Source organism: Pararge aegeria, chromosome 12 (genome assembly GCF_905163445.1).
Source record: "Pararge aegeria chromosome 12, ilParAegt1.1, whole genome shotgun sequence".
NCBI classification, from domain to species: domain Eukaryota; kingdom Metazoa; phylum Arthropoda; class Insecta; order Lepidoptera; family Nymphalidae; genus Pararge; species Pararge aegeria.
In genome coordinates, this window is record NC_053191.1 from 2,135,296 (window position 1) to 2,156,349 (window position 21,054).

At 34.9% G+C, this 21,054-nt stretch overlaps 2 protein-coding genes across 2 annotated transcripts in view; one reads left to right on the plus strand and one right to left on the minus strand.

Moving 5' to 3' along the window:
• Positions 1-10,526, minus strand: part of LOC120628448 (GPI transamidase component PIG-S) — a 73,752-nt gene extending 63,226 nt beyond the window's left edge. The window contains exon 1 of the mRNA XM_039896827.1: positions 10,354-10,526. Within this exon, the coding sequence (XP_039752761.1) occupies positions 10,354-10,387 (34 nt within the window). The 5' untranslated portion in view covers positions 10,388-10,526. The remainder of the gene's footprint in view (positions 1-10,353) is intronic.
• LOC120628447 (protein I'm not dead yet) overlaps positions 1-21,054 on the plus strand; it is a 67,519-nt gene that overhangs the window by 34,097 nt on the left and 12,368 nt on the right. The window contains exons 2-7 of the mRNA XM_039896826.1: positions 10,878-10,980; positions 11,300-11,459; positions 11,959-12,224; positions 12,597-12,711; positions 13,580-13,671; positions 15,985-16,110. Of these exons, the coding sequence (XP_039752760.1) occupies positions 10,937-10,980; positions 11,300-11,459; positions 11,959-12,224; positions 12,597-12,711; positions 13,580-13,671; positions 15,985-16,110 (803 nt within the window). The 5' untranslated portion in view covers positions 10,878-10,936. The remainder of the gene's footprint in view (positions 1-10,877; positions 10,981-11,299; positions 11,460-11,958; positions 12,225-12,596; positions 12,712-13,579; positions 13,672-15,984; positions 16,111-21,054) is intronic.

Here is a 21,054-nt window from a genome sequence, read left to right on the forward strand (position 1 = left end):
ACATAAAACCGCATTTTCTTCACGCAATCGGCATTGGCATATTTTTTTAAGCGGTCACTTTACGATTCTATGTATTTGTTTGATTATCACATGTTAGTGATAATAGCAAGGATAAAAGGCTTCGTGGACTCGGAGGCGAGCGGGTGGGAGTAGTGCGATTGAGCGAGCTGGATCAAAGGAGATCGATCAGTCATCATTTTTTTTTTTATACTCTTTATTTGTACACCACATCATTCAGAAAAACAAAAAAAAAGAACAAACACTTAAAGAATGTAGTAGGATACAAAAGGCGACCTTATCGCTATAATAACGATCTCTGCCAGGCAAACTAATATTACTTAAACTTAAATTGGTGGTCATAATCGCGTCGCATCATAGTCATAAAAAAATAGCAGTAGGCAGGATTTCCGCAAAGTAATCCATGTTTCTATATTTTTTTTGCCCTATCGAGAATTCCATTCTTACAACCACAGCAACGAAGTATATTTTCGTACCTACACCCATAACGCTTGTTTCTTTCCATTACAAGTTTTACAGCTTGGTACACTCACTTATATCGGTCTATTCTTACACAGTGATGGTCCGATTACAAACACTGGCTGGCTGTAATGACGCAAAGAAGTCGCGCCTCCCATTTACCGACCCCGCAATGACGTCACGTTATGTTTTCCTTGGACTTCGGAGCAGTGAATTCTTACGATTATGTGTTTGATCTTTAAGATTTCTCGATGTTTACTGCTATTGAATATAAGCAGTAGTTTATTATTGAGTTTATAGTTTTGTTTGTTTTGCACTTTATTCGTCCCAAGATCTTTGAATAAACTTGACCAAATTTCACTTTCAATTTGACTGTTTTATTTTGGATTCTATGACATTCATTGACTCCAAAATAAATAAATAAACTACGACAATACACACATCGCCATCTAGCCCCAAAGTAAGCGTTGCTTGTGTTATGGGTACTAAGATGACTGTTGAATAATAATATGAATAATATACGTAAATACTTATTATATATAGATAAACACCCAGACACTGAAAAACATTCATGTTCATCACACAAACATTTTCCAGTTGTGGGAATCGAACCCACGGCCTTGGCTCAGAAAGCAGGGTCGCTGCCCACTGCGCCAATCGGCCGTCAATATTATAATATTAAGGATTACATGAATGATAAACAAGCTTTGGCATGAATTGCCTAAACTACATAGCTAAATATTAATTCGACTGTAAGATGGTGATAACAAAAAAAATGCTGGCTAAGTCTCGGTGGACTCTTCTTAGACGCGGGCGCGTTCGGGTTCGGAACCCTCCTAGCTTTAGTTTTAAGTTAACGAATGTAGTTATACCATCACCAAACATTAATATTTATGTTTGGTGATGGTGATAACTACATTCATACATATAATAATGGTAACATATTGTATGTATGAACGCTTCCTAAATGCCTGTGATAAAGTCTACATAAATAAAATAAACAAAACATTTTTAATTTCGAATTTTATCCTAAGTTAGATTACAGTGAATGAAACAACATAAAATGAAAAAAAAACTAACTAAAAAAAAACAACATTACGTCATCTCTAAACAAATACTATTCGTAGTTTATTTCCGACCACCCGTTTTGCCATACATTATCCTCCCATATGTTTTGCTAAACAAACATACTAGCTGCCTTCACTGACGCACAACAGTCCCGCCCTCTATCCAGCTGACCCCGCAATGACGTCATATAAAGGTATGCGCATATATAAATAATGAACGCATCGATTCCAAACGAATCGCATTAAATCAACGTCAAAATATAAAGCCGGCCAAGTTCGAACTCGGCTTGCGAGAAAATGGTTCCGCTCGGAAAGAAACGCGCAGATATGACTTTGACTTTGGACAATTCGGAATTTATAATTTTTGATTCCTCTCTGGTCAGTTCTGGTGGGAAGTTTTAGCCGTAGGTTATCAAACAACAAAGAAATATGTCGTGTATTAAACCGATTAGCAGTAACCACTAGACCAACGATGAATGAATGAATTAATACACTTTTATTGTACACCAAAGATAAAAAGTAGTTACAGATATAAATACATATCAAGAGAGTACAATTTGGTGGCATTATCGCTACATAGCGATTTCTTCCAGGCAACCAATGGCGTTAAAGGAAAAAAACATAGAAAACACATATATTATTTGGATATTATTTCCACTTGTACGCAACGATGCGTTCCAGAGTTTAATTCGTAACCTAAAAAATTAGAATTTATCAATGCATTCAATTGAATTTAATTGAAAAGGTTTTTAGGTTTCAATTTTTATTCCTCTCACTAGATTTAATTTTGATAAATAAATAAATAAATATACTACGACAATACACACATCGCCATCTAGTCCCAAAGTAAGCGTAGCTTGTGTTATGGGTACTAAGGTGACTGATGAATATTTTTATGAATAATATACATAAATACTTATAATATACATATAAACACCCAGACACTGAAAAACATTCATGTTCATCACACAAACATTTTTCAGTTGTGGGAATCGAACCCACGGCCTTGGACTCAGAAAGCAGGGTCGCTGCCCACTGCGCAAATCGGCCGTCAATTTAAGTGTATGGTTCTCGCTCCAGAGACGGGCGCTAATAACTGCGACTCAGTCTTGCACTATAGCAGTATTATCGAATGTGGTTTTCACGATACACATTATCTAATGTTCGCCTTATTTTGTACTATTTTTAATTTACTGTGTAACTGTTAATTGAAATAAACTTATTATTATTATTATTTTGGAAGTGTTTGTATTTCTCAGCTCTTGGCTGGTTTTAACTGCATTTACGGGCCTTAACCAAGTAAATGCAGCGTGTGGTGTGTTTTTTTATTGTATTTTTAAGTTAAACCATCCAACCAACCAACCAATATGCTTTCGTCAACCTGCAAAAATTTTCTTACTATTCTACATGTTTTTAAAATGGCAGTTTTTTGCAAACAGATGTAGAGAGATTCTTCCAGACCTAATATTTTAAAGCTGTGTAGAAGGTTATTGGGAATAAATAACCCCTGTAGTAGAGATAACGATAGGTACCACATACACTTTGGCTTGTTTCCAGATTCTTGTAATTTCTTCTTTAAGTTCAGTGTATTTGCTAATTTTTTCACTTACTGTTTTCTGTATATTATGGGTATTAGGAACTGCAATATCTATGAGGGAAGTGGTTTTTCTCAAAATTATCCTGTAGAATTATATCTGGTCTATTATAGTGTATGGTCTTATCTGTAAGAATAGCACGGTCATAATAAAGTTTGTATGTGGTATTTTCTAGTATCGTTTGAGGGGTATATGTATAGTAAGGTGTGTTAGTGTTTTGTGTAAGCATGTGCTTGAGTGCCAGTTTTCTATGAATGATGTTGGCGACTTGGTTATGTCTGTGAGTGTAGTCGGTCTGAGTGAGTGTTGTGCATGCTCCTGTAATGTGTTGAATGGTTTCTGATTGAATGTGGCATCTTCGGCATTTATCGCTTGTAATGGTGGAATCCTAGATTATATATTTCCTGTAGTTTTTGGTATTGATGATTTGATCTTGTATGGCTATATTAATATTATTACTAGCCCTCTGCAGGGCACTAAGCAAGAGGCTCCTTCCAGAATGAGAAAACTCCAGATCGTAGTTCACCAAGAAGTTCTCACCACTAGACTATCATCATCATCATATCAACTCATTACCGGCCAACTACAGGGCACGAGTCTCCTCTCAGAATGAGAAGGGTTTTGGCCGTAGTCTACCACGCTGGCCAAGTCCGGATATGCTGACTTCACACGCCCTTTAGAACGTTATGGAAAACTCTCAGACATGGAGGTTTCCTCACGACTAACTGTTTTCCCGGATTTGTCCCCGGTTCGCTTGGGTGGGGAACCCTAAACATTACTCTCTGCAGTAAAATTGACTTCAATAAAGTTACATAAAGTAGCGCACTTGTCCATTAACCGACTTCAAAAAGGCAGTAAGAGGATAGAAATGCTTTGTATACTGTTCGCCATTATGTATAATTTAAATGTGAAAGGAAAATACCTAGTAATTATAACATTCTACGTGGCATCGACATTGAAATGTTGTAGAATATATTTATTTACTAGCTTCTGCCCGCGACTGCGTGGACTTATAATTGGATCTAAGCTTCGCTCGTCAACAATTTTTAATCTTACTGCGGGAACTATTTGAGAGATCGGTATAGAATGTGCCTTTCCATATCATAGGCATACCAAATTTCAAAGCTGTCTGCCCGCGGCTCGTCGTAAACTATTTTCAATTTTCCCTCGGGAACTACTCAAGGAATCGGGACAAAAGTAGCCTATGTGTGAATAAATATAATTCAGTAAATCGGTATTTTTTCTTTAACATTTTACTACTTTATGAAGGAAGTTCTTGGATAAAAAGGTTCTTTTAAACCGCATTAAAAACTTTAAAGATTAATATTGCGTAATATTATCTACTTCGATATCATTTCGTAGATGCGTAGTCGCTGAGCTAAATTAAAATGTTATAATCTGAATAGAGATCTAAGAGTGTATTTTTAATTCTTCGTTTTGGGGATCCGTAGTAAAAGTGTAACATGAAATAAAAACGTCTGTAACAAACTCCCCTGACACGATGTCACTCCTCCAATGGCAAATAGGGGCATAATATTATGTGGGCATATTTCTTAAATCAAATGATCTTTATTTGCTAAATGTGGTAAAATAATGCTCATATTTTGCCAGAGGAATATGGCGGTCAAATATTTTATAATAATATTTATTACAATTTATATGTAATTATGAATTAAAATTACTGGATATTATTCATTACTATATTTTATTTCATAAAAGTTATGTAAGTAGTCAGATCTTACATTTTTCTAAAAATTCATTAATGTTGTTAAAACATTGGTCAAGTAGAGAGTCAAACAGTTTCTTCTTTCCCATAAAGTTGCCCCGTAAAGTCGGGTGATTTTCCAATCGCTGTTGCACGTATTTTTATTAATAGTACTTTGAAAACCATCTACTCACTTTTGATGAGTTTCAATTTGAAATAATAGAATGTCCATAAAAACTTTCACTTCTTTTTTCACTTCTTTCACCGACAGATAGATAGATGACCGACCGGAAAATGAGCACCCTTTTAAAGAATTGTTTTTAGAAAGCAGTCTTATGTTAATAGGAATAGAGAAAAATAAAAATATGAATATGCAAGGAAATACAATGCTTATTCTTTTGAACATAAATCTCAAGAATAAACTAAATAAGACTAATAAAAAAAGACATTATGAAAAGTAAAACACTACTTTTCGACCTATCAGTTTAGCTTAGATCTGAGTGCAACATAATACCGATGTGTATTCTTATCACGGAACCCTTGCTATACAAGTCTTACTCGCACTTGACTGGGATTTTTTATTTTGTTTTCTTAAATGATCAGATCCATTGTTCAGACAATGCTTATATTAAGTTTGTCAGCTTTCAACGTCTCAGATGGTTTGATTGTTTAAACAATACGTGAACGTTGCTCACGTAAAGTCCGTCTGCATTTTAATGATGTATTGTAAATGCATTTTACACAAGGGAATAAGTCTATAATATCATTTATTGTAGTAGTATATTTTTGGATGAAATCATTTAGTAATGATGATGAAGGACAGCATCGTCATGATGTCCTCCATGACGTATCCGTCAACTTTGGCTTTATCGTCTCGAGTGTGCACGGATATGTCTAGCGTAGCCAAATTTAGTTTTAAAGATTCGTTTGCACGACCCGCAGTAAAGTTGACCGCTGTTATTAAAATAATATGTATAGGAAGGCTTGGGACAAAAATATTAGTCTTTCTGTTGTGGCGCTTTGAGTCAAGGCGTTCTAGACTTTTCTTTTCAAAGGTTTTACGTTTGTCACTTATCATTTTGCGCCATGCAGACAGATCTGCGCGGCAATTCGCTTCCAATTGTTCCAATTTGTATATTGCATGTTAGATTGCATTTTAGTAGTAGTAGTTAAGTGACACTGGTTAAGGCCGTAGTCCAACAAGCTAGTGAGGATTGATGAATGATAACTTAATTATGAAACACTAGCGTACCCAGCCCGCTTCGCCGGGCTAGATTTTGCTTGATTTAAGTCTGCTTCTGGTGCGGCTGCTACCAGTGCCGAGCAGGCCAAGAGGCGTAAATATGAAAACCGGGATAGCAGCTTCATTTTTGTGCCTTTTGGAGTAGAGACTTTGGCACCGTGGGGTCCGGAGGAAAGAGCCCTTTTCAAAGAATTATCGAAAAGGGTTATCGAGTCTTCCGGTGATCCTAGAGCGGGCAGTTACCTTGGCCAACGAATTAGTTGGGCCATCCAAAGGGGCAATGCTGCCAGCACCTTAGGAACTGTGCCTCGCTGCAGTGGTTTCGAGGACGTTTTAGATTTTATTTAGTTTTAAATAGTTTAGTTTATTTTAGGTTATATTTGTTAAATTAAACTAAATATAATTTAAAAAAAAAAATAATGTAAGTCTCATAATAAATCATTTAGTAGTTTAGTCTCATATTAAATCATTTATTTCTCTCCGTATTCATTCTCTTCTATTCTCTTCTCGAGCGGGTGAAGATCATTATCTACACCCATGTACACCCAACAAAAGAATATCATCATAGTAAATAAAAGCTGTATTTGACAGTTCAAAAATAGGAGTGCTCCGATCGTCACCAAAGTTTACAGGATTACTCGCCAGGTCAATCCGGAGATTCCCTGAAAGTTTCATTGAAATCGGTCCAGCCGTTTCGGAGCCTACACACTTTCTCTTTTATATATATAGATAGACAAAAAGACTTATCCCACACAAATTATCCTATCGGCACAAAACCGCGGAATTTGGAACTCCCTACAAAAGGCCTATGTCCAGCAGTGGACGTCTATCGGTTGATATGATAATAATGATGATTTTATCCCATCCTACTTATATTATGAATGCGAAAGTTATATTTTTCACAAAACAAATACTGAAGCTAATTGACTGAAATTTGGAATGGTGATAGATTACACCCTGTATAGGCTATTTTAATCCCGGAAAAATATACGGTTCCCGCGGGATTCATGGCGAAGTATCGCTAGATATTTCCAGATAACAGATGTCGCCCAACGATACTTGTAGTGTGTACTGGAGTTGTTTACATTAAAACTAACAGGGACATGCATTTTCTTTCACAGTCTCACTTTATAGAAATAACATGGTTCTTTTTAGTTTGAAATAAAATAAATAAGCTAACACTGAATTTTAAAAAGTCGTAGAACAAAAGTTGTTAGTTAGGTGATAGGAATAACAAGATGGAGAGCTCTTTGGTATTTTTATTCAACCCTGTATATTTGAAGCGATTTAATTTGTTAGCCATCATAGTTGTAGATCAGATCGGTTAGAGTGAGTCTGTACAAATTTATCGTTCAGAAATACTACGGCTGCTGTTTTGAGGACTATATTCCGCTCACGTCTACGCGATTGGTTTATTTTGGCTCTTCCTAGTTAGTGACGTCACGTATTGTATGTTAATAAAACACGTGTTCTTTTCCTCAAAGCTGCCTCGGTGATCTGGTGGTTAGTATGTACAACTACGAATCAAGAGGTCCTGTGTTCCATTCCTCCTATCTTCCGTCTTCCCCGATACCTGTACTGTGGGTACCTTCAAATCAAGAGTGAATAGGCATCTTCTAGGCAAGCGCGCCCCATCTTAGGCTGCATCCATTACCGTCAGCATTACCATCAGGTGTGATTGCAGTCAAGCACTTGTCTATATATTAAAAAAAAATCCTGACCCAAGAATCAATCAGTTGCAAAAAAACCTCAATGCCAGCCCGGCGTTGGGAAATATTTATATTTGTAGTATATAATTTATTATTATTATAATCTGTCTCCTATGAGGGAGGAGGCATATATTATGTTACACACCTTAGTTATTGCAGGTGAAACCGTGAGGCGCAGCCAGTAGTTAAATAAATCTCTTATGAATAGAATAAGTGATAATAAGTCAAAACGGCGCGTATTGTGAGGAGGTTCCTCACTATGGAGCCCTTTAATTTTAAGCATTGTAAAAAATTAAAAAGAAAAAATGATAGACATAAAAGTCAAAATTGTAATAATACACGCTTAGCAAACTGGTAAGCCAAAGAAACATGCCATGTACGCGTCATCGTAAGGTTTCAGACAATGCGACGTCAATGGATGCTCTTTGTTTTAATTTAAATATCAAATACTGAGGGACAACACAGCTAGCATGGGCAGAAGACAATTATATCCCGGGGAAAGGAAACAATAGTATCTGCTCCCACAGCTTTATCAACTCTCAGAGCATTGGCGCACAAGTGAAACAATATCCAAATAATATATATGTGTAATAATATCCCACAGTGTTAAAGTTTAAGAACCGCATACCCAGACGTAAGCTCGCCAATCAACCAATTAATCCTTTATTATACGTAAACTTATTTTAATTTGTCATAATTCTAAACTATGCACCCAAATAACATACTTTAAAGCGCAATGTTTTTCTAAATAATATTGTCTCTGTAGTAAAATTACTTTTTGAAAAATCATCTTCAAAAGGGGCAAGATAGGTGTTTGAAATTTCAATGTAATTTCAACATACTTATTAAAAGCAAACTGGAAGTAAAGCTGCAGGCAATAGTATAATTAATTATATATCTTACTAAGCAGTTATTACCTCCTTTATTACACAACTAATTATAAGAGAGGGGGGTGTCAGATAATATAATTGTATTAATATAAATTAATAATAAACATCCCAAATGGTCATAAATCTAAATAAATTGGATGAAACAAAATACATCATGTAATTCCATTGCTTTGTAAATAATAAACAAAGTTAATCTATTTGTAGGCATGGAAATAAAATACTCTGAACATTTACATAATACAAACTAATTGGTAAATAATGGAAAATTGTTATTCAATCGATTAATATAATTGACATTGCAGCTGCAATGTGTACAAAGTATTTCTTGTTTGAAATAAATGCAGTTTACCTATGTATGATATATAGAATAACTTAGCAGATGCCCGCAACTTTGTCTCTAAGAAGAATTCCTGCAGTTTCAAAAAATAGGCGAATAATAAATACAAATAGTACCTATCGTAAAACAATGCAGAATGGATCTTGAGCCACTTCAAAATATTTCTGTATCTCTATAAATGTTATCATAAAGTAAAACTTAATTATTCTTTTTTCATTCACAAGAATATTATTTTGATTGGAACCCCATATTCAGAGAAAAACTATTTTATTAGGTTAATAATATTTTAGGGTAACTTTAATGAGAGTCACAGGGTTTCAAAAAAAACACTGCAGTAGTTTAAGCTTATACGGTTGAAATATAATTACTATCTCAACTTGACGTAAAAAACACAAACCGGTACGTGACTGAAACTAGTATACAATGGCTGAAATAAATACAATTAGCACAAAAAAATGTCAGAGAATAAACCATAGGACCCGCAAGAGTTGATTGATTCGATTATAATTAGATAAAAAGATGTTTTGCAAAAAAAATAATCAATTTGTTTTTGATGTTCTATGAGAATTGCAGATCCTACTAGATTATGTCAAATTCAAATTCAAAATTCATTTATTTCAAGTAGGCCTAACTAATAAGCACTTTTGAAACGTCAAGTCAGTCTGTTTGTAGTGACTCTACCACCGGTTCGGAAGGCTGAAGAAGATTCCACTTAGAAGAGCCGGCAAGAAACTCAGCAGATTGCTGATTGATTGATTTTTCAACATCATTTTAAAGTTTTGTGTTCCGATTACCTCTCATTTATTATTATTACAATAATATAAAAAATAAAACTTAGGGTTGGTAGCATTTTTTGTATAGTCTCAAATGAAATTTAATAAATTACATTAAATTATCAAGTATATCATAGCATAACACAACCATGGACCATGTATGGTTAATGTCCTTTAGATCTCTCTAATTTCATAAGCATGGAACTTTTCAACCCTCCAATTTACCACCATTAGGGGTTGTTCTATGTAAAATCCTTTATTAGTATCCATCAAAAGTGCCATCTATGTGCCTATTTTAATAAAGAAATATTTGACTTGGAATTTGCTGCATTTATTTAATTCATAATTAACCTTTACCTTTATTGATAATTCATTCACTATTCATTATAAACATTGATTTGAGGTTATAATTTGCGAAGATGATTATTGTTAAAAATGGTTTATTATTCACTTGTTGTATCTTTTAAATATAGAAAAGACTCAAAAAAGTGTCATATTTGTAAATGTATCATGTCTTTTATTAGTTATTGTACGTAAAATTAAGGATTATGACTTACCTTCCGGATCAGGTACGGAGTCTTTTTTAGCCATTTTGTAACACACCACACTATTTTAAATGATTCAAATACTCAAATATTCGTTAGATGTATAAATAACAAAACTTAATGCTTTCGTAGGGCCACTAATTTTTTAAATAGTTGATAAAATATAGTTTGTTTTGAACCTCTCAGTCAATGATTTTAATGACTGTCAATTTGACACTGACAAGTTACAAAGGATAAAAATATGTCAGAATTTGAACGTTCCGTTTAGAGATTTGGAAATTAATGAACTTAAAAAAAATATATAAGAAATTATAAGGTTTAAAATAGTATGTTTTTGAAGCTTCGTTCTGTTCTTTCGCGGACTTTTGTTATTGTTGACATAATACAAACAACGTCAAATGAAGTGACGTATCCTTGACGCATAAGTTCGTTTTTTTCAAAACTTTCGCACAATTTTATTTTTATTGATGAAAATTGTTATTTTATTAATTAGATTAACCGTAAAGTAATCTTAACAATATATTTGTTCTTTTCAGGTGCACTTGAGAATGAGATAGAGAAATATCTTGAAATATCTATTGGATAATTTGAAAAAATGTCTTCAGCGGCTGAAAACGGAATTGTCGCAGACGATACAAGGTTTTTATTATTTTCTTCTATATTTCCTTTCAATCTAAAGTATACACGTACGGCATGTGGTATTTAATACAAGTTAGCAGAACTGAAATATGTCTTAATGGATCATAAGGTATTAAAGGGGATTTACCGTGTCTAGCTTTATACATTGGAATTTGTATCTTGCAACTACTTCTTATGTTTCTTGTTTGAAATTATACCAATCCTACTTACTGATTAAGGACCACTCTAGCTGTGGCAGAGGGGAGTTCCGCTTTAACACATAACTATACAAACTTCACAGATATATATGTCCTGTTTAAAACCTTTATTATATTTTCAGAGGTACGACATACTACTTCAACAATGCCCGATCAAGCGCAACAATATGGCAAAGACTGAGCTTATTTTTCTCCATCTACTGGAAATCTATCATAGTGGTGCTGACACCAATAGTTCTACTTCCAATACCTATTGTAAACTCATCTGCCCCAAATGCTAGTGTAAGTATTTGAGTCTGTGATTAATTGCTGGTGGGGAATCCCTACATTACTAAAATACTATAATGAGTGTGCAAAAACATATGAAACTGTTGGATAGTAGCCTAGTGGTTTATTAAGGGGGTTTATTCACAGATATTCTATGGTCAATAAAATAGACAACTAAATCTCTAGGACATATTTGCAGACCGGAAAAGTCATCATTGTATATGATCTATCACCTAAATGTTGCATAAGCCTAACACCTACCTGTATAAAATATTAGTAAGAATCTGCAAGCATCTTGCAGTGAATCATTGCTGCAAAAACATTCTCAACCTATGAACGTCATCAACCTACGACTAAAAAGTATAGACAGTGATCAATGCAATAAATTAATTAAAACAGCCAGAATAAAAAGAGTACAAAAACTAATAAAATTATAAAATAATTGACTAAATGACAAACAACAATGTGTGTATTGTTGTTATATATTTATTTATTTTATTTGTTCGTTTTACAGGCCTACAAATGTATGTATGTTGTACTTATAATGGCTACCTACTGGGTATTGGAACTACTCCCTCTACCTGTAACGTCCATGCTACCTATAGTCCTGTTCCCAACCCTGGGCATCCTGGACTCCGACACAACATGTGCTGCATATATGAAAGAAACCAACATGATGTTCATGGGTGGACTTATGATAGCGGCTGGCGTGCAGCATTCAAAGCTGCCCAAACGTGTAGCTTTGTGGACCGTGCAAGTTGTTGGATGCTCGCATAGACGGTAAGTAAACCAGTGCAGAAACACTATTAAATGAATTTATAATCAAACATATTATAAAAATTAAGCTTTATTTGCTATACTCAGCAAAAAGCAGGAAAATATGTATGATGTAATTTATAATTTATTCAATCCTCCACACCAAACAGATCTTTGGCAATGTACCCAAACACCAAACAGACCTTCAGAACACCAAACAGTTATTCTTGCCAAAGATCTGTTTGGTGTGGAGTATAAGGATTGAAGAAATTATAAATTAGATACGCTATACAGATTCTCCTGCATTTCGCGGAGATTAGCAAATTAGGCTGAATTTTCATAATATATCATGGAATTCCGCAAAGTAATGCCTGCTTCTACCCAAAATTGTTGCAGGTTAAATCTTGGCCTCACATTCGTGACGATGTTTATATCGATGTGGGTGTCGAACGCGGCCGCCACCACGATGATGGTGCCGATTGTGGATGCCATTCTGGAAGTGTTTGAACAGGTTGGCCCTTAACCATTTTTCTTTAGAGGAATAGTATGTATGGACTATGGATGCAGCGCAGTAAGATATCTATTATTAAAGTTTGTTTTTTATTGTTTGTTCGAGGAAAAGACTGTGTCGCTTATTTCTTTGAGGAAAGACAAATTTATTTACCTTTAGAAGAGTAGTAGTTGTTGACGTGCACAGGTTGGCACTACAAAATTCAAAATTCATTTATATCAAGTAGGCCTTAGTTTATAAGCACTTTTAAAACGTCAAGTCAGTCTGTTTGTAGTGACTCTACGAGCGGTTCGGAAGGCAGATTCCACTGAGAAGAGCCGGCAAGAAACTTAGCAGATTTTATAGTTTAACAATCTTTAGAATTTTTCTGTTTTGTGAGAGATGAGAGTGGAGTGGCCTGCTTCCAAGCAGCCTCGTCGTTAAGGAATTCATCAATCGTGTAGTAACCACGATTTGTTAAATGTGTTTTAATATATTGTTTAAACTTAGGTAAAGGTAGATATAATATTACCTTCGGTATCATGTTATAAAAGCATATACCCATCCCCACAAAGGATTTCAGTACTTTTCTCAGACGATATGCAGATATCAATAATTAATTTAAATTTCTAGTAAGTCGACTGTTTATATCGACTTTTTGTTTTTAATTACTCACGTTTCGCTTGTCCACTACGAAGGTCGTGCTCCTCGCATGCCCTGTTTATAGGCAATTACCATTGAGCCATCTCCTTGGCCCATCAGTTATTTCTATAAAAATAAAAGAAAATCTAATATCTAGCTAAACAAAATTACTCATACTTGGGTAAACTTCTGAGTAAGAGTTTCGCATCATGTGTATTCCTTATTCTTTTATATTAATCTATTTCAGCAAGGACTTGGCGACGTTTACGTTAACAAGAAACGGGCTCTCCCTGAAAATGGCAAAGACGTTAAAGCTCAGGATAAAAATGTAGAAGAAGAGTAAGTACTACATACAGTTCTAAATAGGTAATTCAACCTAAACACTATACCAAACGGTTTATAAAACAATTAACCAGATTGCAGAGCTACGAGGGGGCGTTTTTAAGTTCGCGGGATCGGGGGTAAGACGTGGAAATAAAAATACAAGTTTATTTTTCCTTTTCAATATATTCTCCTGCAACCCTAATACATTTTTCAGATCTTTCAATTAGCTTATGTATACCCTCGAAAAAAAATGTTTTTTCTTTGCCTGAAAAATAAGCTGAAACTGCTTCCTTCACTTCTTCATCGCTTGAGAACTTCTTCCCCCGAAGTTCTTTTTTCATTTTTGGAAAGAGATAATAATCACTGGGAGCCAGGTCAGGACTGTAGGGTGGATTAACCAAAATATCGAAGCCCATCTTATACAGGGAAGCCAACGCAACACGGCTCTTGTGCACAGGCGCGTTGTCGTGCAGAAGGAGGACACCTTTGGTTAATTTTCCCCTTCTTTTTGCCTTGATTGCTTCCTTTAATCGCTCTAAGATTGAAGCGTAGTATTCTCCGGTTATGGAGACACCTTTATCTTTATAATCTATCAACAAGATTCCTTCTGAGTCCTAAAAGATTGTCGCCATGATTTTTCCCGCCGACTGTGACACCTTAAATTTCTTTGGTGGTGGTGTACCTTTTTTGTGCCACTGCATAGAATCTTGTTTGGACTCAGGTTCATAATGATGAACCCAAGTTTCATCCCCAGTAACAATTCGAGTCAATACTCCATCCTGGTCTTCATTACAGAGGTCCAAAAACGCGCGAGAACACTCTACGCGCTGTTGTTTTTGAGGCGGCGTGAGCATTCTCGGCACCCACCTTGCACTGACTTTGGTCATGCCGAGATGATCGTGAAGAATTTTAAATATGGTTGTATCGGATACTCCAACCATTTCTGCGAGCTGTTTCTTTAGTCTAGCATCTTCCAGTATTAATTTTTCCACTTTTTGAATTATTTCCGGAGTGGTCACCTCGATCGGCCGTCCTGGCCGAGGATCATCTTCAAGTGAGGCCCTGCCTTGCTTAAAAAGGGTATGCCACTTATAAACCATGGTTTTACCGGGGCAAGACTCCCCGTAAACGGATGACATCTCTTCTAGAATGGTTTGAACCGATTTACCTTGCTTGGTTAGGAACTTTATGACAGCGCGGTCGATTTTCTCCAATTTTCACAATGTTTTTCCCAACTGAGTTGTTTGATCGACGATAATTCAAATAGTAATGGCCCGATTAAAACAAAACGTTCTATTTATACTAATAATGAGCTACTTAACCAGTTACGACTAAGGAAAGTACCCTTATTTATTAATTACCTACCCATTCCGCGAATATAAAAATGCACCCTCGTATATACTGTTATTGCACGTGTAAATATTTTCCCTTTTATTGATAAACGTTGCGTAACGTTAAAATAGGTATGTGGTGTTTCGTCGCGTTCTAACATCTGTCACGATAAGTTATCCGCCCGGTTATTAATATTATAATTTGGTAATAATCCTAAGAGTTTACTAACTCACATTGAAACAGCGTTAGATCCACATCTAAGCTGTAAATCTCTTTCTCGTATGACTTAAGGGGCCCTCCGTTAACTTTTACCACTTCTGGGTGATTGTTGAAGTGTGACAAAACACTGCATAACTCTTCTCAAGTTACACCACGATAACTAATAAGCGCGAAGGTTTGCTCGAGTGAGACGCTGCTGGCACCATCTGGATCGAAGGAACATACGAGTGTTCACATACCAAAACTAAGCGTCTAGGTTACTTTAATAAGAATGATGGAATAATAATAATAATAAAAAACAGATTTCGCAGGAATCTATAAAATAACTGTCAAAATAGTTTTGTATTTAAGTGTCAAATTTCTTTAACTTTTGCCCAAACTATAAATGTAGTTGTCAATTATTTCTCGAACGATGCTGTTTATACAGTTTTAGTTTAGTTTAGCAGACTTTAATCATTACCTAACTATAATCAAATCTTTATTTTTAATATTATTTATGTATCAAGTGTCGCAATTGATTTTCACTTCATTTTTTCCTTTAAAAGTGTTTCCCCCACCACCCCCTTTTTTGGAGTTGTATCACTTACTCCTCCGTTGCAAAAAACAAAAAAAAAACTATTATAAATTTAAGATAAAAGATCAGTAAGAATTTAGAAGTAGCGGTTTGTGAACGCAGTTTTCCATCCTTGTCATTTGTAAGCGATTGTGCAATAGAGAAAACGTTCTAGTAACTCGTTTCCGTGAATAGGCTATATGAATGACTGTCTTTTTCCCCAGAGCGCCGATGCCAAGTGACATAACGACCTGCTACTATTTGAGTATAGCTTATGCGTCCACCCTGGGAGGTTGCGGTACTCTGGTCGGTACTGCTACCAATTCTGCGTTCAAGGGCATCTTCGATTCGTAAGTGCACGGGTTGTTTAAATTTTAAATTAAGGTTAACTTTTATTCTCAAAATAAAAAGACTTTCACATAATAAGAAATTAAATTTATTTAAACGAGTGGTGATAGCCGAGTTGGTAAGACTCCGACTTCACTTTCGGTTCGGCGAGTTCGAATCCCAGGCACTCACTTCTAACTTTTTTAAGTTATGTGCGTTTTTAGCAATTAAAATAGCACTTGCTTCGACGGTTAAGGAAAACATCGTGTGGACACCTGCATGCCTGAGAGTTCTCTTCAATGTTCTTAAAGGTGTCCACCACAACAATACAGTTACAGTGTACAATTTTATATAGTTTTTTGAGAATCTCACTGGCGCAGAGAATATGGTCTTAGGCAATTTATGAATTTTAATTTCTGATTTTTCCCTGGCTGGATGGCTTCGGCTGTGGATTACCAAGAATTCAAAATTCAAAATTCAAAATTCATTTATTTCAAGTAGGCCTAATACAAGCACTTTTGAAACGTCAAGTCTGTCCGTGTGTAGTGACTCTACCACCGGTTCGGAAGGCAGATTCTACCGAGAAGAAGCCGGCAAGAAACTCAGCAGTTGCTCTTTTCCAACATCAAAAATTTACATTTTATATTTTAACATTCATTTTTCTATCTTGTGAGAGATGAAAGCGGAGCCGGGTGCTTCCAAGCAACCTTGTCATTAAGAAACTCATCAATTGTATAATAACCTCGCTGTAATAAATGTGTTTTAACACATTCTTTAAACTTATGGATTGGTAGGTCCAAAATTACCTTAGGAATCATATTATAAAAGCGTATACTCAATCCCACAAATGACTTCTGCACCTTTCGCAGACGATATGCAGATGTCACTAATTTATGACCATTTCTTGTAAGTCGACTGTTTATATCCACTTTTTGTTTATAAAGACTAATATGTTGTCTTACAAATACTATATTGTTATAAATGTATTGTGAGGCTACCGTAAGTATACCAATTTCTTTAAATTTTTCACGGAGCGATTCACGTGATTTAAGTTTATATATTGACCGTACAGCTCTTTTCTGCAATATGAATATAGTTTCAATATCAGCAGCTTTGCCCCATAATAAGATCCCGTAAGACATCACACTATGAAAGTACGCGAAGTAAACAAGTCTTGCTGTTTCTACGTCAGTAATCTGTCTAATTTTCCTGACGGCGTAGGCAGCCGAGCTTAGTTTACCTGCTAGTGTATCTATATGGGTACCCCACTGAAGCTTACAATCCAAGGTCATGCCCAGAAAAACTGTGGAATCTTCCATTTTTAGTGATTCTCCATTTATTATTATATTTTTATTAACTTTCTTTACATTTGGTAAAATAAATTCCACACACTTAGTTTTTTTTGCATTTAAAAGTAAATTATTGACAGTAAACCAGTGCGACACATGCGACATAGCACGGCTTACATCGTCAGAGTTGTCTCTACCTCTATCAGTTTTAAAAATTAGAGATGTATCATCAGCAAACAGTACAATGTCACAGGTTTCACTGACATGGTGTGGTAGATCATTTATATACACCAAAAATAGAAAGGGACCCAAGATTGAACCCTGTGGGACACCCATTGACGTAGCCGACCCCTGCGACTTAATGTCTTTTATGCAAACCCTTTGGGTTCTGTCACTGAGATAAGAGGCAACCAAATTTAGTGCAACGTTTTTGATACCATAATGGGCTAGTTTAAGAAGCAAGGTTTTATGATCGACACAATCGAATGCTTTGGATAGATCACAAAAAACACCAATGGCATTCTGCGAACGTTCCCAGGCATCGTACACATGTTTTAAAAGTTTAGCGCCTGCATCCGTGGTGCTACGACCTTTAGTAAAACCGTACTGCTCCGGATGTAGTAAGTTATTTACATTGAAGTGATTCAAAAGTTGATTTAATATAATTTTTTCAAAGACCTTACTAAGAGCTGGTAAGATTGAAATGGGTCTGTAATTGTTAATGTCGTTTTTATTGCCAGATTTAAATAGAGGTATAAGTTTACTATGTTTCATTAAATTTGGAAAAGTACCTCTATCAACACATTCATTAAAAAGTATGGCTAAGTAAGGGGCAATAACGTCTATAATGTTAGATATTACCATTACAGACATACCCCATAAATCACCGGTTTTTTTCTGTTTCAACAACTTAAAATTCTTTATTATATCATATGCAGATATATGTTTAAAATTAAATAAAACGTTGCACTCATTAACGTTGTTCCTCAATAAACTCTGAGCTGCAGTAGGTGAAGAATTAAGTGAATCAGTCAACAAAATAGGAACACTCTGAAAAAAGTTTTCAAAGGTACTTGCAACCTCACTGTCAGCGGTAACTTTATTATCATTAATAATTAATTCAAAGTTTACGTTGCGAGATTTAGCTTTCCCAGTTTCATTATTAACAATTTTCCAGGTTGTTTGTACTTTGTTATCCGATTTTATGATTTGATCCTTAAAGTATAGCGACTTAGCATGAAAGCAAACGTTCTTAAACGTTTTAGAGTACATTTTTACGTGTTGTAGGAAAGCTGGAGTATGGTTATATTGTTTTTCACTATAGAGCTCATACAAATTATCTCTACTTTTGTATATGCCAATAGTTGCCCAATCGCTAAACTTTATTTTTTTATTGAAATCTATATGTTTGAAATTGAATATTTTGTTAAATTCATTTTCTATGATATTAAAGAGCGTACCATAAATGCTGTCAGGATGACCGTTCTTAAAGACAAGGGCAGGAATTTTGGATGATATTTCACCTTTGAATCGCGTCAATTTGCTCTTAGTTATCGGCCTACACTTGACGATATGTTTATCTTTGTTTATATTATTCAAAACAGTAATTTGTTGGCCACAATGATCTGATCTTAAGTTGGTTATTATCGATTTACCTAAGATATCACAGTTGAGAAAAATATTATCTAAACACGATGCTGAGGTTGCTGTGATTCTAGTAGGTTCACTAAAAGCATAATTTAAATTAAAACATTTAAATAAGTTTAGCAACCTAGTCGTAGTTGCATTACTAAGTAAAATATCAACATTAAAATCCCCGCATACTATTGCTTTTTTTGTGGATACAGACAATCGCTTAAGCACATCTTCCATTACATCCTCAAAAAGGCTAAAATCACCTGAGGGGGGACGATATACACACACTATTATAAATCGCTCCAGCTCCACACAAGATAGTTCTACAGTGCGTTCAACAGAAAGACTAACTATGTCTTTTCGCTCCTTACAAGTTATATTATTGTGTACAAAAATTAAGGACCCACCATGAATTGCAGTCCTTCTGAAGAACACACTTGACATTTTGAAATTCCTTAAGATAACTGCTGGATGTGCACCAGTGAGCCAATGCTCAGTAATACACAGAATGTGTATATTGAGTTTTTCCACAAACAGTTCTATTTCAATTTCTTTGCCGGTTAAGCTCTGTATATTTTGATGTACAATGTTCATATTGGAGAGCTTCTCCCTTGTCTGGCTATCTAGTTTAAATAATTATAAGAAATTTTCTTAGTACTTGAACAAGTACTTGGGTCATTATCAGAAATATTGGTACCTAAAGTACAATTTGTAAAGTTGTCAATAGACTTAGTTACAACACTTGTAACTGTATCATTTAAATTGTAAGCTAATAATGAGGCTATATGTTGCTTACATTTTTTTGACAGATAAAAAGTATCCCTAGTCAATAACAGTGGTGAAATAAATTTATTCACATCAAAATAAAAAACTGCCTCACTATGACGGCATGTCAAGTTATAAATTAATAAATTTAAATTATAAATTTGCTTATTTCGCTTAGAACTAAGTGTGCCACAGTACGGAAAGGCACACATAACAAATCTACATTTAGATTTTTCATGCAAAGCCAGCAATTTTTCTACACATCTTATAATTTGTGTCTTTTTTACATTTAAGCTGTCTCCTAACAAAAATATAACATTTTTATTTACATCTAAACTGTCTATGTTCAAACTATCAATAAGATAGTCTAAATTAGCCCCCGGTGAACATCTATTAGTCACTGAGTGATCTAGGTAACAGTTCATAATAGGACCAAAACCTTTACCTAGCTTGTCTGAAATTACTAAAGTGTGTTTTTTATGCTTACTTGATAAATTATAATCTAAGGATGTAGTGACAGGAATAATACTTTCACACTGCTCTTGGCAGGTCTCTAGCTTATTAGAGGACAAAATACTACTACTTAAGTCTAGGTTAGCCGTAGGTATATCTTGAGAACATTGACATTTATTTGCCAATGACTCAAAACGAGCCATATTGTAGGTACCTAGAGCTAACAACTCATCAGCTGCCAGAATTTGTTCATCAATCTGCTTTTTTGACAGCTCATATTTAATAGTCATAGTTTTAAGTGAGTCTTCCAGCTGTTGAATAACATCATTTAAGGTTTGGATTTCACTCTCATATTTTTCCCTGCTACTTTGAAAAGAAAGAGAAAAGGTATTTAACTTATTTAACAAAACTGAACGTTCTTTTCTTAGTATCAGGTTTTCACTGCTTTTCTTCTGGTTTTTTACTAATTTTTGAATTTTTTTTATTATTTTACTAATTCTAATGTATTTTTTTATTTTATTGTGGCTATTTAAAAAGGGGAGATCTATTTGAGGCTTGGTTTTTTTAATACAAGGGCTATCACAAGTCAGATCGATGCACACTGGCATTGTTGAGGATGAAGTAAGTAGTTCATCATACAAGTTATTTGTTGATTGCATTTCAACATTTTGTAATTGTGACTGAAGGTTATCAATAGTTTTATGTGCGCTACATAATTCACCCTCCAACATAGTAATTCTTCCTAAAGCTTCATCATAAGTAGATATGCATTGGTTAAAAGAATGCACTGCCTCCTGGAGTTGGTTGCGCTCCTCTAAGACCAGA